This window comes from Canis lupus, chromosome 24 (assembly GCF_048164855.1).
Source record: "Canis lupus baileyi chromosome 24, mCanLup2.hap1, whole genome shotgun sequence".
NCBI lineage: Eukaryota > Metazoa > Chordata > Mammalia > Carnivora > Canidae > Canis > Canis lupus.
Window position 1 is genome coordinate 45,915,945 of NC_132861.1, and position 15,436 is coordinate 45,931,380.

General features: G+C 65.1%; 1 protein-coding gene across 2 annotated transcripts; it reads right to left on the reverse strand.

Moving 5' to 3' along the window:
• Positions 1-1,686: 1,686 nt before the first annotated feature.
• Positions 1,687-9,613, reverse strand: ECEL1 (endothelin converting enzyme like 1). 2 transcript variants are annotated; one of them, XM_072797160.1, is made up of 17 exons: positions 8,776-9,613; positions 7,780-7,848; positions 7,564-7,674; positions 7,388-7,480; positions 7,080-7,204; positions 6,213-6,435; positions 5,667-5,765; positions 5,366-5,440; positions 5,058-5,161; positions 4,734-4,792; positions 4,604-4,655; positions 3,830-3,897; positions 3,525-3,649; positions 2,989-3,054; positions 2,526-2,641; positions 2,239-2,315; positions 1,687-2,122 (listed from the first exon to the last, which is right to left on the reverse strand). In XM_072797160.1, the coding sequence occupies exons 1-16, from the start codon at positions 9,571-9,573 to the stop codon at positions 2,267-2,269; spliced, it is 2,232 nt and encodes a 743-aa protein (XP_072653261.1). In that variant the 5' UTR covers positions 9,574-9,613; the 3' UTR covers positions 1,687-2,122; positions 2,239-2,266. The 2 variants fall into 2 exon arrangements, with proteins under 2 accessions (XP_072653261.1, XP_072653260.1); XM_072797159.1 differs by having other exon boundaries at positions 2,526-2,621; positions 8,776-9,598.
• Between the last annotated feature and the right edge of the window lie 5,823 nt (positions 9,614-15,436).

The window sequence follows — 15,436 nt, forward strand, 5'->3', positions numbered from 1 at the left end:
CTCCCGGCCAGCAGCTCGGACCAGCCTCTCCCAGGGGCCCGCCGACCCCCAGTGCCCAGGCCCCTCTGGCCCCCTCAGTGGGGCACAGGGGGAAGGAGGGACTCAGCCCCAGGAGCGCCGGGACTTCACCCCTTCCCGAGGCAGGGCGGGAGTGGGCCTGCTGGGCCTGCTGGTGGCTCACCCCCGGCCACGTCCACCCAGGCCTGCCCCGAGCTGGGTGGGAGACAGGAGGGATGGGCCTTGCGGGGAGCTGGGGAGCTCGGGAGAGCCACTGGGGCACTGGGGGTGAAAGGGCTGGGCCTGGGGGCTCCGATTCCAGCCAGGATCCCAGGTCAGGGGGACGGGGTGCAGTGTGGGGTATGGCGGGCCCAGACACCGGGCCCCTCCCAGGGGGCGGCAAGGAGAGAACTGTCCTGCTCCGGCTGCCAGCGGCTGAGGGATACGGTATACACGTGCCCAGCACACGTACACACCGGGAAGGGGCTTTGAGGGGAAACCAAGGTAGGTCCACAAACACAGCACCTCCACCAGGCTCCGAGTCCCCGTGTGCCCCCCACGCCTGTGAGGGGCAGCTCTGCCCTGATGGGCGCGGCCTTCTGTGTCTCCTGAGGTGCCCCTTGGGGAACTCGCCTGTCCCCATGGGGTCCTTCTAAGGTCCTGCCTCTTCTCTGTAGGGCGCCCCCCGCACCCCAGCCCCAGGGCCCCATGACGCCCGCCTCCACTCTGGCTCCATCCGCCGTGGCCTGTGCCCTGTCTCTCACTCTCCAGGGTTGGTGTGCCCGAGGCTCAGACACAGGAACTTTTAAAATGTCACTCAAGGCTGATATGGGGACAGGCATTCTCTGAGCATGACAGGAGCTGGGCTAGCAGGAGATTCGTCACTGCAGTGGGAGATGGGGACAGGCCACACCAGATGGGCTGGCGGGGACGGGGCAACCACCCTGTCTAGGCTATCTCTGAAGTAAGAGAGACGGACTCGAGGAGGAAAGGCAGGAGGTCCACTGGTCCCCCCCACTGTCCTCAGATAACCCAGTGGGGCTGCTCCATCTGCCCCCCCTGCACCCCCACCCTCCTGTTCATGAGGCAGCACCACTTGCCTCCTGCCTCCACCATGGGCCATGCCTGGAGCCTCGGCTCCAGCCCCTGGTGGAGGCTGGAAGTGGGACAGGAAGGGGCCAGGTCTTGTCTAGGGTCCCGTTTGTGCAAAGAGCCTGAGCTCCTTTCTTTTTCTCACCCCTGGAGCCTCCACTCTGGGCTGGAGAGGGACACGACTGACCCCCAACTCTGTGTAAGCAGGTGTCACAGCTCCCCTCTCATGGACATGCTGAGCCCAAGGCCTGGCCTGGGCTCCATGACTGGCTAAGGTTACTGCCGGAGCTCCTGCGGTGTCTAGACCTTCGGGGGCAGTGGGTCGCAGGGTCATGCTGGAGTATAGCCCCCTCGGGGCTTGGTGTTCGGGCACACCCCCCAGCCTTGTCTAGGGGCACCCCCAGAATCGCATGGGAGCCGAGGCAGGACTGCAGGGAAGGGAGGAACAGCTGATTGATGGAAAAGACAGAAGACCCAGGGAGGTGGGACGGGAAGGGGTCTTGTCTAGGGTCCCCGTTGTGCTAAGGGCCTGAGCCTCCCCACCAAGGGGGCCCCTCCAGCCCCACCCGCTCCGGAGGCCCCTGAAGAAACCATGACAACAGTACAGCAGTTTATTGACCAGACTTAGCAGCAAGAACACAGTGAAGGTGGGGCCTGTACAATCCAGCCTGGCCGGGGGCGGGGGTCTGGCTCCTTAGAGCCAGTATTGGGGACCCCCGCATCTCTCCCCCGCACCCTCCTGGAGCCCAGCCTCAGGCCTGCTCTGGGCCCCTCCTGAGGTGAGGGACAGCAGGAAGGCCAGGTCCCAGAGGGGCTCAGAAGGCGGGTGGCGCCCAGCGAGGACCAGTGCCGGGTTCATGCCTGCCCCGGCAGCTGGCAGGGAGGCAATTCGTGCAGGGCAGGCAGCGAGGGTGTGCGGGCGGATGGCCAGGCTCACCACACAGAGCACTTGTGGGCAGGGTTCATGGGCGAGTCCTTGGGGCAATGGAAGGCCCGGCCAAACTCCTCGAACTGGGACACGCTGCCCAGCACCCTGGGGCAGGAGGAGAGACCCACCTGGAGGGGGTCCCAGCTGCCCCTTCCCCTTCCAGCCTGATCCCACCCCAGACACAAGGAGGGGATGGGGCGCAGGCGGGCAGGCAGGCGTACCTGTAGTGCTCAGGTGCATGCTTGTCGGTCAGCACCTGCAGGTAGATGGACTGTGACCGCCGCTTGATGCACCAGTTCTGGGCCCCGTGGTGGGGGAAGGAAGGAGAGGGAAAGAAGCAGCCAAGGAGTCCGTTGAGCAAGCCCTGCAAACCCTCCCGGCAGCACACTGGGCCCTGCTGCCTGAGCAGAACCCACGGGACCACCGCCTCCCAGGGCTGGCACCCACGAGGACAGGCTGACAGCTGTCCCCATCCCCACCACCTCCCACCCGCCCCCACCTGGCCCACCTGGGCAAAGGCAATGAAGAAGAGCTGGTTGTGCGTGTACTTGAGCCGGTGCAGCGGGTGCTCTGGGCCGTGCTCCCGCACCCACTTCTGATAGGCCTGGGGGTGACAGTGTGGAGCTGCGGTGCCCCAGGGTGGTGACCTGACTCAGCCTCCACCCAGTCAGCCCCTCACCAGCCCCTGAGCCCTGGGCATCCTGCCTCCCAACTTCCCTGAGCTGTGCTCCTTCCCAGGAGGGCTAACGGCAGGCAGCCCTCACCCCCTCCAGGCAGCCCTCCATGCTCTCCCAGAAAGGCAGCCTGGGAATCCCTCCTTTTTCCGTGGCCCCCCTGCCAATCACAGGCCCCGCCCCTCCCGGGCCAGATCTCCGAGGGCTGGGAAGGCAGGGGTGCCTATGTCCCTAGTTGCGTCCTTATCATCCCCACCCTCCCCCCACGGAATGAAGGGCCAGGCAGGGGCAGCTCACATAATAGGCCAGCTTGAGGCCACCCATGTCCGCGATGTTCTCACCAAGGGTGTGCTTTCCGTTCACCTGCCGAGAGCGGAAGAGGCCCGGGCTGTCTGCAGTCCACTGGCCTTGCCGCCCTGGGCCCTGCCCACCCTCTTTCCTTTTCCCAGAGGGTTTACATGGCTCTGAACGCTTTGTGCCCCATGTCCCAGGAGTCTGTGAGAACTTGTTCATGCGCCCCAGTGAGTGTGTGCAAGACCCTGGCATACGGGGATCCCCGGGTGGCTTAGTGGTTTAGCGCCTGCCTTCGGCCCAGGGCGTGACCCCGGAGTCCCGGGATCGAGTCCCACATCAGGCTCCCTGCATGCTCCTCCCTCTACCTGTGTCTCTGCCTCTCTTTCTCTGTGTTTCTCATCAATAAATAAAATCTTTAAAAAAAAAAAAAAAAAAACTCGGGCATGCGTACAGGGACCCAGGCACACGTGTGTGCACACGAGTGTGCATGCCCCTAGTTGGTGCCCAGCTGGGCCTGGAGGGGAGCAAAGAGGTCTCACCCGCTGGTTGTAGACGGTGAAATTGTCGTACAGGTGGACGATGCACTCCGCCTTGCGCAGGAAGCGGCTGTAGGAAGCCTCCGTCCACCAGTGCAACAGATTGCCCGAGCGGTCGTACTGGCCCCCTGTGGGCAGTGGGGGGGGTGGCTAAGGCTGACCCTCATCCCCAAAACCCCTCCCCCATCTACCCATTGGCCAGTGGGGACAGAGGGCTGCAGGGTCTCACATCAGCCCGTCACCACTCTGCCCCCCCGCTGCCTGTCCTTCCCCTCCCACAACACCCCCTCTGCCACCGCGGGCCTCACCCCAGTCGTCATAGCCATGGGTCAGCTCGTGTCCGATGATGGTGCCAATGCCCCCGTAGTTCAGAGACCTGGGCCCAGGGCAGCAGCGTCAGGCCCAGCCTCGCCCACCTCCTGGTTGCTGCATGCTGCTGCCCAGGCCCCGGGAGGCCCCAGGCAGGCCAACCACAGTGGCCCGGGGAGGCCATACCGGTGTCCTCCCAGTCCTGGGGCAGTTATGCCTCAGGTTCCTCATGCAATACGTAAAAGGGGCAGTGATGTCTTTGCAACTACTTTTTAGGAAACGATCCCTAACAGAGCTGCGATAGGGGAAGAGACCGAGTTGGAGGAAGACAGGAAGGAAACTGAGGCAGCCCACTTGGGACCTGGCCTGTTTCCTCATCACTAGGGTCACTCCACTTTTGAAACACCTGATGAAGCCTCAAACCGGGAAAGGAGGAACTCAGGACGAAGAGAAAGAAGAGGAGGGGAGGGGAGGGGAGGGGAGGGGAGGGGAGGGGAGGGGAGGGGAGGGGAGGGGAGGGGAGGGGAGGGGAGGGGAGGGGAGGGGAGAGGAGAGGAGAGGAGAGGAGAGGAGAAGAGAAGAGAAGAGAAAAAAGAAGAGAAGAAAGATGAAAAGCTACACAGTTTTCTAAATAACCAAGGCTGACCTAAGGCTATGGGGACCCAGGGTGGTGGCCGTGGTGACTGCTGGGCCCAGCCCGGGGCAGGACACCCTGAGCAGCGTTCATGCAGCCCCAGGACGATGGCCGGGCTCTGGCCAGGCGGGGCACTCACTGCGGGAAGTCCGGGTCGTAGAGCGTGGGCTGCAGAATGCCTGCGGGGAACACTGCGCAGAGGGCAGGGTCAGAGGAACCCTGCCTGAAGGGCCCCCCCGACCCACCCCGTGCGGAACATGCCCCCTTACCCATCTGGTTCTTGTTGGGTAGGTAGTAGGCATTGAGGGCCTGCGGTGGGAGCAGCCACCTGTGCAGGGAGGTGGGGGTCAGCTAGGGGCCCGCACTCGCTCCCCCACCACCCCCACCTCCCACGTGCGCTCCTTGAAGGAGCTCAGACTGTAGCCATGTCCTGTCCCACCCCCACCACCTCGGAGTCCCCCAATCACCCCCCAACACCTGCACCGCCGGCTTTGAGGCCGTCTGCCCCACCAGCCGCCTGGCCCCGGCAAGGAGCTTCTCTGCCCCGCCCGCCCACCCTCCCTGACTCCCCCAGCTCTGGGCCAGGCACCCACGTGGACTTGTCCACCTCCTGCCGGATTTTCTTGACTGAGAGCTGGATGCTGAAGCGGATGCTGTTCAAGATGTTCTTGAAGTAGGTCTTCTCGTGGACCTCGAACTGCACAGGGGATGGGCAGCTCTCAACGGCAAGCCAGGGATATAAATGGCCAGACCAGGGCTGTGCAGGCCCCATGTCCGCCCAGAGGCCATCAGCCGAGGGCCATGACTCCTTCTCTGTGGTGGTGCTGGGCCTCCCTGGGGGTCTTGACCAAGGGAGTGCAGCCCAGCCGGTCAGGCAGGGCAGGGCCAGGGGGAGACCCACCTCGTACTCCTTGTCCACAGCCTCGGGTTTGAGCAGGAAGTCCGGGTAGCCCACCATCACCATCATGTACTGGAGCTGTGGTCGAGAGGATGGCAAGAGTGGGCCAGGGCCTTGGGAGACGGCCCCCCAGCCCCAAGGGAGAAAGCTCTAGGCCTAGAAGTGGGCTCTAGGACAGGGGGGACCAGCCCAGGTGATGACAACTCCACAAGGGGCATCTTTGCCTCTTCTGCTACCCCAGCCTGGCACACAGCAGGCATTCAGTGTTTGTGGAACCTACGAACAGGGACAGGGTCCACTTCACCTTGGCCCGAGCAGCTGCCTTGGTCTCGGCATCCATCCAGTCCAGCTCCTCCAGGCGCCGGCCCAAGATGAACTTGATGTCTTCCACAAGCTGCTGTACCTGCAGGGTCAAGAGCCAGGAATGACGAGGTTGACCCTTGACGAGAGGTACCACTAATTCAGTATCACTTCCTTGTCCTAAGGCTGGGTGCTGAGCACTGAGGGGAGCCCTCCCAGGTGGTGATCCAGGCCCTGTACCCCCAACCAGAAGCTCATAGTCTGAAAGCAAACTGCTCCAGCAATGATCACCTACATTCCTAAGGCACACCTACTGAGCATGGCGGGAAGGGGGGGCAGGAGCCTGAGGGGGAAGCCCTCCTGGGGCTGATAGACCAGGTAGGCTTCCTGGGGGAGGTTCCCTGGTGAGAAGTAGTCTGGAGACTCAGAGAGGGCTGAGCCCCTGTCTGCAAGGGGATCTGTGGGACTCCCCATTCTCAGACCAAGGCCATGGGAGGACTCTGCCCAGCCCAGCACCCACACCCAACACCCAAGCCCAGGGCAGCCTGACCTTGGCCTTGCTGGCAGCTGAGAAGTGCTCATGTACAAAGAGAGCTCCAAGTGCCATGCCAAAGTGGCGGTTGGCCTGGCCCAGGCAGACACGGGCCAGCTCCTGTGGCTTGTCACTGCCCTCCATCTCACGGGCCAGCTCGTGCAGTGCTTCTCGGAATGGCGGTGACAGGTGCTCACTCAGGACCACCACTACACGCCACACCAGGTAGTTGTGCAGGATCCTGAGGGCCAGGTGAGACAGCTGGGTGTCCAGACAAGCTCGTGTGCAAGGGACACCCAAGGGCACCACCCCATCCTACTCCAGACCCTCCAGGCTGGGATTAGACCTAGCACCCACAAAGGAGTGAGGATCATTTGTGTACATGGAGGCGGAAGCAGGAGTGGCCTGAGCCCTGGGCAGGGAAAAAGGCTGGGCCCACACGTAGGACACACCTCTGGCCACCTAGCAGAGTGCCAGTGCTGACTTGAGACAGGGTAGGACAATGCGCACTCCAGGTGACTATCTGCCCCACGCCTGGCCTTGAGAGGCGCTCTGCTCCTCCCCAAGGTGGGCAGAGATCAGGGAAGCTCTTCCCTAGGTGGCCCCTCTAAAGTCTGGACTCACTCAGCCTCACTATCCCCAGATGAGCAAACTGCACCTCAGGAAGCTCACAAACCCTGCCCAGGGGCCCAGGGAGCAGGTGAGAGCCTCGTCTGAATCTAGGGATCTGGACTCCTATTCCAGTGCTCTTCACATGCCTCCCCAGTGTGGCCACAGGACAGAAGTGAAAACGGGAATTCAAAGCTCACCAAGCAAACATGTAGAGGGTGCAGGGGAGGGGCCCCGAGGTGCAGGTGTGCAGGGGTGGGTGATTGGCCGCTGTACCTGCGGGGTGTGGAGCGGATGAGCTGGGACACCTGCTGCATGTAGTCTGTGGCCAACAGCACCACCTCCTCATCCTCTGAGAAGTCCTCCTGGAAGATCTGGTCCAGCAGCCACTTCCACTGCAGCTGTCGTGGGTAGAGGACAGTAGGACTGGGTGTAGCAGGGACCACAGAGAACAGGAGGGAGTCCGAGAGAGACACAGGAGGACACAGGAATCCATGGCCATGGAAGGCCTCGCCTGGCCCTGAGAAAGGGACAGGCCGGGAGCCCCAAGATCCGTACCCCCCATCATGGTGGTCTGCACTCACATGGGGGGTGATCTTCTGCAACTGCCCCAGCGTCACCTTGTTGTACATGGAGCTGACATCTCGCCGGAGGTCGTCGTACTCTGACACTGTGATCTGGGGGTGGAGATGAGAGTTGACCCCCCCCCCCGCCCCCGCCTATTCCCCTCCCCCAAGCCCATGGCTGTGCCCTTGCTCACGTTGGCCAGCCGCTGCTCCAGCTGCAGGATCTCCTGCGCCTTCTGCTCCACGGCATCGGCTCCCAGGAGGCTGAGCAGGCGCTCCATGAACACCCGGTACGCTGCCAGGATCTGCACCCAGAGGGGACATTTCACGGGTGGGGTCAGTGGCAGGCCCTAGTCCCTCTCTCCTGGAGCCCCAGGCCTTCTCTGCAATCCCAGCCCATGCCCCCACACCTTCTCACTCTCCTCATCCTGAGCTAAGTACAGGGTCCTCTCCGGCAGAGTGAGCCCATCCTGGTCAATCTGGGGAGAAGGAGGGGGTCAGAGGTCAGCGATCAGAGGTCACCATGCCAGGTTCCTGCAAACAGACTGAAGTTCTGTCCAAATGGCCAACCAGGGGATGTGCCAGATGTCCACCGTCACAAGCCGCAGGAGCACAAATACACTACCCCTGCCTCCATCCAGAGAAGCTGTTAGAAGCCCCCACGGCTACGGTGGCAGGAACACTGGGAGGCGGCGGGGAGCCCGAACCCCCATCCTTCCTCCCGGAAGCCTTCACCATCCCCACCTATGAAGGGCACTCGAGAGGGCCACGCGGAGCGCTGGGGCCACTGGCACGCTGGCCCGCCCCAGCCCATTGGCACACCCCTCGTTCCGTGCGGTCCGTGCTCTCGCGGCGGCCGCCGGATGGGGAAATTGCGGCTCCCGCGGCTCCACTAAACACCGCAATTACTCGAGGGAAATTACTTGCGGCCTCCTCCCGCGCGATGCCGGTGCGCGCTCCCCCTCCCCGCCCGCCCCGATGCACGGTGGCCCAGCGCGGGGTGCGCGCTCCCCCTCTCCACCCCGATGCACGGGGGTGCGCGCTCCCCCTCCCCGCCCCGATGCACGGTGGCCCAGTGCGGGGGGCCGTGCTCCCCCTCCCCGCCCCATGCACGGTGGCCCAGCGCGGGGGGCCGTGCTCCCCCTCCCCGCCCCGATGCACGGGGGTGCGCGCTCCCCCTCCCCGCCCCGATGCACGGGGGGCCGTGCTCCCCCCTCCCCGCCCGATGCACGGTGGCCCAGTGCGGGGGGCCGTGCTCCCCCTCCCCGCCCCGATGCACGGGGGGCCGTGCTCCCCCCTCCCCGCCCCATGCCCGGTGGCCCAGCGCGGGGGGTGCGCGTGCCGGGCCGCGGCGCCCCTCCCTCCCGGTCCGGGCCCCGGGGTCACCGCGGAGGGGACGCACTCACGCGGATGACGTAGCGCGAGGAGTTCCTGTCGTCCAGGCTGACGGTGAGCGAGAAGAGCGCGGCGGCGCTGTACACGCCCTGGGCCTTGTAGAGCAGCCGGTTGAGGTCCCAGCGCGCCGCGGCCCCCGGGCGCTCGCCGCCGCCGCCGCCGCCGCCGCCCAGGTCCCAGCCCCCGCAGTCCTCGATGACTTCGAGCATGGGCCGCGGGCCGAGCCGCTCGATCTCGCGCATGTCGAGGCACGAGCGGAAGAAGGCGCGCACCTTGCGCTGGGCCGCCCCGCCGGGCCCGCCCCCGGGCCGCGCCAGCAGGCGCCGCAGCCGCTCCTCGTTCTGCTCCCCGATGGCCGCGATGGTGCCGTAGGTGAGCTTGTCGTCGGGGATGGCGTGGCGCCGCAGCCAGCCGCCGCACGCGAAGGAGTAGAAGTCCTGGCACGGGTCTATGCTGGCGTCCAGGTTGGCGGCCAGGAAGCGGGCGGCGCGCGCGAAGGCCTTGCGCTCGGGGCAGCCCTCGGAGCAGCCGCCGCCGCCCGCCGGGCCCGGGCCCAGGTACTTGAGCGCCAGCATAGCGGCCAGGATGGCGCAGAGGCCGGCGGCGAACACCAGCCCCGACAGCAGGCACACCTCGCGCCGGTTCCAGCGCGGCAGCCCCGCCCGGGCCCCGGAGGCGCCGCGCCCCGCGCCCCGCGGGAAGCCGGGCGGCAGCGAGGCCCCGCGCGCGCCCCCCGCGCCGCACCGGCTCACGTATTTGACCTCCTGGAACTCGTCGTAGTGCGCGGTCATCGAGTACGGGGTCTCCATGCTGCGGCCGCCGCCGCCGCGCAGCCCTCGGCGATCTCAGCTACGCGCCCGCCGCGCCGCCGGCCTCCGGGCGGGCCTCCGCATGGCTCCGGGCCGCGGCTGCGGGGGGGCGGCGCGGGTCAGAGAGGCGCGGGCCCGACGGGGCTCACGGGCAGCACGCGGAGGGGCGCAGGCCTGGGGCCGGGGCCCGGCCTCCGTGGGCGCCCGAGAGTGGGGCAAGCGGGAGGCCCCGGGGCGCCACCAGCTCCCGCACGCGCCGCGGCGTCCCCCGACCTGCCTCCTGCCGCCCCGCGCCCGGGTGCCACGGGAGGCCGCTGCGACGCGGGAGGGGCGCGGGGCGCGGGGCGCGGGCGGCGCGTCCGTAGGAGGCTCTCCGCGGAGGCCGGCCTCCCCTCGCACTGCCCCGCTCGCCTGCGACCCGCTACGGCCAGGCCGGGTGGGGGAGGGGGAAACGGAGGCTGGGGAGGGAGGCGCGGCCAAGGGCGAGTCTACGCCGGCCCAGGAGCCGCGCTGGAACCAGACGCTAGGGAAAGCGGCTAAAGAACCAAACTTTGTCCTTGCGGATGTCCGTAGGGCCACCCCCAGCGCCGTCCTCTGTTCAAGGGCCAGGATGCCCGCCAGCCCCGTCCCCAGGCGGCGCGCTCCGGCCGACCCCGGGCCGTGGACAAACCCCCGACGGCCCTGAAAACCTGGAAGCGGTTCCGTCCCCCGCCCCTCCGCCCCCGCCCAGGGCCGCTCCCGGCTCCAACAGGTTTTCCCCAGAACCCAAACTTGGGCGAAGTTTCACCCCCGCGCGCCCCAAGGTCCGGGCGCGGAGCCTCGGGAGCCTCGGGCGCTTCGCCGCGCAGCCCGCGGAGCCGGAGAGCCGAGCCCGGGAGTCGCAGCCGCAGCCGGAGCCGGAGCCGGAGCCGGTGCTGCGAGGACGCAGACAAAGCCCGGAGGCTCGGCGCGGCGGCGGCGGCGGATGTGGCTGCGATGGTGGCGGCGGCGGCCTCGGATGCCACTTACCCGGCAGGTGCGCGCCCGGGCCGAGCGGGAACGGAGCGGGCCGAGCCCGGGCCGGAGCGGAGCGGAGCGGAGCCGGGCGGGCAGCAGCTGTCTCCGTGCGCCCGCCGCCGCCTCTGCTGCCGCGCCGCCCGCTGGCCCCGAGGGAGGGGGCGCGCCGGCGGCTCCACCCTCCTCCGCCCGCCCCCCGCGCCCCCTCCTCCTTCCACCCTCCATCCCCGCTACCTGGCAGCTCGGGGGCGGAGACGGCGGCGGCGGGACCCGCTCCCGAGGGGCTGGCGGGGCTCCGGGATCGGGGATCCCAGATGCAGCCGCGTGCCGGGAAGAGCGGGGCGCCCGCTACTCCCGGGAAAGGGTTCCCCTCTGATCTGATGCCCGCACTAGGCGCCGCCGACCAGCCCACCTGCAAAGGGCTCGAGCTGAGCCTCGGAGCCTCGTGGATTGTCCCAGCCGCGCCCACAGGACCGGAGCGCCGCCCGGGGACGGCCCCCCCAAGGCCGTGGGGTGCGCTCACACAGCGCGGACGCTCGCCGCTCGCGCCTGGCAGAGCAGCCTTCAGTAAACGGGCGTCGGGGCCTCCCCTCTAGCCCCTGCCCTTGGCCAGCCCTCCCGAGGGCGTCTGGGGATTTGGGGAAGGCTGGCCTTCACCTCGGTGGAGGGAGAGCTTCGGAGGCCACTGCAGGAAGGGGCATGGGGCTGAGACTGCACCCCACCCCCAAACCTTGGTTGGCCTCGGCGCCCCCTGCTCCGGAAGCCCCTGATCTGGGAGAGAAAAAAGGACTAAGGAGTAATGCAAGAGCCTCCCCCCAGCCCGGGGACCGGGAGGGACGAAGGGGGGGATGACTGCCTGCCTGCCTGCCCTGCAGCCCTGGTCCTCAGAGTGCAGGCCTCAGGGCCCACGTATAAGGACCGGTGTAGGGGTCAGGGTGGGGGCGCCTCTGAATTTATTCACCGGCTACCTTCTAACCAGACAACTTGCTCTTTCCGTGTGCGACCTCCCCCTCCCCAGCCCCCAGCCCCTGAGGCAGGGCGCACTTCTCCCTGGCTCACCCCCCTGTACCTGCAGGGCTGGGCCATGTGGGGCACAGGGACTTCGGGGCTTCTTAGACCAGTGCTACTGTTTCTGGAGTCTCTGCTCTCTTGGTCTTGTCCTTCCCACCCTCTCGGCTTCCTGTGTCCCTAGCAGGGGACCCCACAAGGCACCAGTGCTCCCAGGCCTGCCAGTTCCACATGTGGGGGACAGGCCTAACCGATGAGACAGCCCAAGGGCTGCCATGGAGCCCCCGCTGGTAAAAACCACAACCAGGCAGGGGTTCAAAGGACCCATCACCGCGTCCCCTCCCTGGGGCTCTTCAGCAGCCTGGCCCCGAGTGGCCACCTCTGCCCCCATCCTGCGTCTCCTGTGTCTGTCCCTCTGTCCATCTTGATGCCACTGCTCGGGAGACTCTCTGCCTCCACCTCCAGCCATTTCAGGTCCTCCCCGGCCCCACGCGTTCTTCTTGGGTCCAATTAATTCCACCAAGGAGAGGTGGAATTATGTAAAATGTGGTGATTCCGTAAGGGAGGAGGGGAGGGCAGGGCGGTGGCAAAGTGGCTCTTTGTGCTTTTAATCTGCATTTTTTCCCCTCAACGTTCCGTCTCCAGGAGGATAATTTTCCAGCCTTTTCAGGCCCTGATTGGTATCATTTCTCCAGCAATGACAGCTTTTATTTTCCCTGAAATGAATGCCGTGAAATTTCCAAGAAATATAAAAATGGATATTGTCTCAGGGAGCCGACTCTCTTCCGACAGAAAGGCACAAAGGCAAACGGGCTTCCCTGGGGACCCTGCTGTTCCAGCCACTAGGGGGTGGGGGACCCAAGCCCTCAGCCCCTCCTCCCTCCGGGGTCAGCTGCAGGAACCCTCCGGGCCATCCCTCTCCGGGGCTCCCAGCTGCCATTGATCTGTTCTCCTGTCTCCCCCCAACTCTCAGCCTGGCCGCCCTAGCTGCCTGCCTCGCTCCATCCCGCCAGCTCTGTGCAGCAGCTCACCGCACCCCCCCCCCCCCCCCCCGCCCCTGGCAGGACAGCCCAGTAACCAGGGCCCACCAGAGTGGCCCGGGGATTGGGCCCATGAGCACCCAGTCCTGCACCCCCTAGACAGTCCACCTTTAGAGAGCGACCAGGTCCTTTGCTCCTTCCTTCTCAGAAAGAAAAGCTGAGCCCAGGTGGGGAGGACGCCGGGTCTGGCCTCCAGCTCCCCCACATGTGCTCTTGGAGGCATCCAGTTCCAGCGCTCCTCCTCCCCACCCCCAGTTGTCAAGGTGACCCCCTAACTCAGGAACATGAGGACGACAGGACTCAGCAGCACCCAGCCAAGCCCTGAGCCAGGCAACTGGAGACGGGGGACGCAGGAGTTTGGGGAGCATCCACCAGAGCTGCCTTGGAGAGAGAAGGCCTGAGGGGGCACAAGGGGCAAGGTGAGGGGTGCGGTTCGACCCCCAAAACCCTCAAGTCAGCCTCTTCCCTGACCACGGGCCAGATCCCAGCCTGCCCCTCCTGGGTAGGGGGTCACCAGGTCTGGGTGCTGGGGAAGGGGCAAAGAGCAGCCCCCCTCTCTGGGAACAACAGGTCTCACACCATGGCGTGTCTGCTGAGCTTTTACCAAGCACGACGCGAAATGCTTCCTTCCAAAGGGGGGGTCCCCAACCTGAAGCCAGGCCTGGATCAGCCTGGAGCCCCAGCTGCGATCAGAACTGGTTTTGCACCCCTCTGGCCTGCACAAAAGGGGATAGACTGGGCCCCCACTTGCCTGTCACCCCAGCACACAGGCCTAGGAGCCCCACAGGAGCTGAAGCCCCCAGTCCCGCCTCTGCTCTGGGAGGTGCCCCCCAACCTCCACCCTGCCCAGCCAGCCCCCTTCCCACCACAGACTGTTCTGCAGTATCTTCTGTGTCCTGGAAAACACCCCCCAACCAGCTTCCTGTCCTTTGCCCAGCCTCCCAGTGCTCATCCCATCTATTATTCACAGCACAAAATGGATTTTTAATTTGAGAAATGAAATGACTCTCCCAAGTGGCCGGGGTGGCGGGGAGGGGGCGGGGGAAGGCCGGAGCCTCTAGGCAGCCGCCACGATGCTGACTCAGACTTCTGTGGGAAAGCCGGGTGCCCACCGCAGGCTGGGGGGGGGCCCCCAAAGGCCCACATGCCCCAGCACCCAGCCCGTGCCTTTATTCTTCCCTCTTGCTGTGACTAGGTGGTGTGAAGGGGTGCCCTCTTTCCTGCCTGAGCTCCCAGTGGGGTATCCACCTGACCAGACAGGGGGGATAGGGAGGGCAGCAGGACCCTGGCTCCTGCACCCCACTTACTGCAGATATTTGGGCCTCGAGGGTAGCACTTAGGCTCTCTGGCCTGCTCCATCTCCTCCCCAAAGTGCCTGGCCTTCACGGAGCTGGACTCCAGAACCTCCCCCGTGCAGACCCTTAGCTGAGCTCCTCTGCTGGGTCCCAACACCACGGTGCGGTTCGGCCCCCAAACCTGGCTCCAACCTGGACGCCGCCCCAGCCTCCCACTGGCCTCGGGCTCCTGGCACCCCTCCTTTCCTCTCATGCTAGAACTCCCACACCTAGTGCGCCCATGGGGCAGTGACCTCTTCCCCACCCTTCCCTGCCCTTCCCGCTCTGTCTCCCCACCTCCCACCTCTCTTCTTCTGGGCACTCTGATCTAGTTTCATTTCCCAGAACTTAGCCACCTCTTCTGCACCTCAGGGCCTTAGCACTTGCTGTTCTGCTGCTGAAACACCCTTCTCGCATCACCTCTTGTCCTCTTACATTGGCCAGTTGCCACTCATCCTTCTTGGGATGTCAGCCTCTCCTGTCTGGTCAGGTGACGTGTCCATGGGCTGGTGGCTTGTCCCCCTGAGCCCCCACCACACTACCTACACCTTACTCTGCTGTGTAGCCCAGAGTGCAGCACAGATGACACACCTGGTAGACACGGAAAGATCTGACACAGCTGTGGTCAGCTCCCAGGACCCCCACCTCCCCCCGCCACCTCCAGGCAAAGTATCTCCCAGACCCAGGCCTCCTGGAACCCGGCACAGCGCCCCCACCTACAAACCTTCCCAGGCTCTCAGATCCTACACACACTTCTCCTCGGCCCTGGGATCCATCAGATGACAAGAAGGGGCCATCCCTGCTCTCTGCCCCAGCTCACCTCACTTCTCTTCTCCTACCATGTAGCAGGCTTCCATCCCACTAGGCACAGACTCTTCTATGGGGCCATCTACCAACCTCTGGCTCAGTTTTTATTTCATACAAGAAACATATAGGGACGCCTGGGTGGCTCAGTCAGTTAAGCATCTGCCATTGGCTCAGGTCATGATCTCAGGGTCCTGGGATCGAGCCCTGCATCTGACTGCTCACTCAGTGGGCAGCCTGCTTCTCCCTCTCCCTCTGCCAATCCTCCTGCTTGTGCTCTCTTGCTCTCTCTCAAATGAATAAATAAAATCTTTTTTTAAAAAAAGAGGAAATAATATAAATATATCCTGGTTTTAAGGGACTTACACTATATAAGTAGGTGGAAAACAAATGTGAAGCCCTCCTTCACACATGTCCCCCTCCCAGGCCTCCCCAAGGTAACATAGAATAAGCTCTATGAGCACTTTAGCATGAGCCTCTAGGCCCACGTGGGCATCGCTTTATTTTTTCAAATCAATGGGACATCACAAGAGGGGTGATTTGGTGCCCTGTACCCGGAGGCCCACAGCAGCACCTCCCCCAGAGAAGTCCTCCCTGCCTCTCACCCTCCCTCCTGGCCCACCTGCCCTGCCCTCCCTGGCTCCGACTCCTCTCCATCCCCTGGAGGCTGTGCCCCGGTGC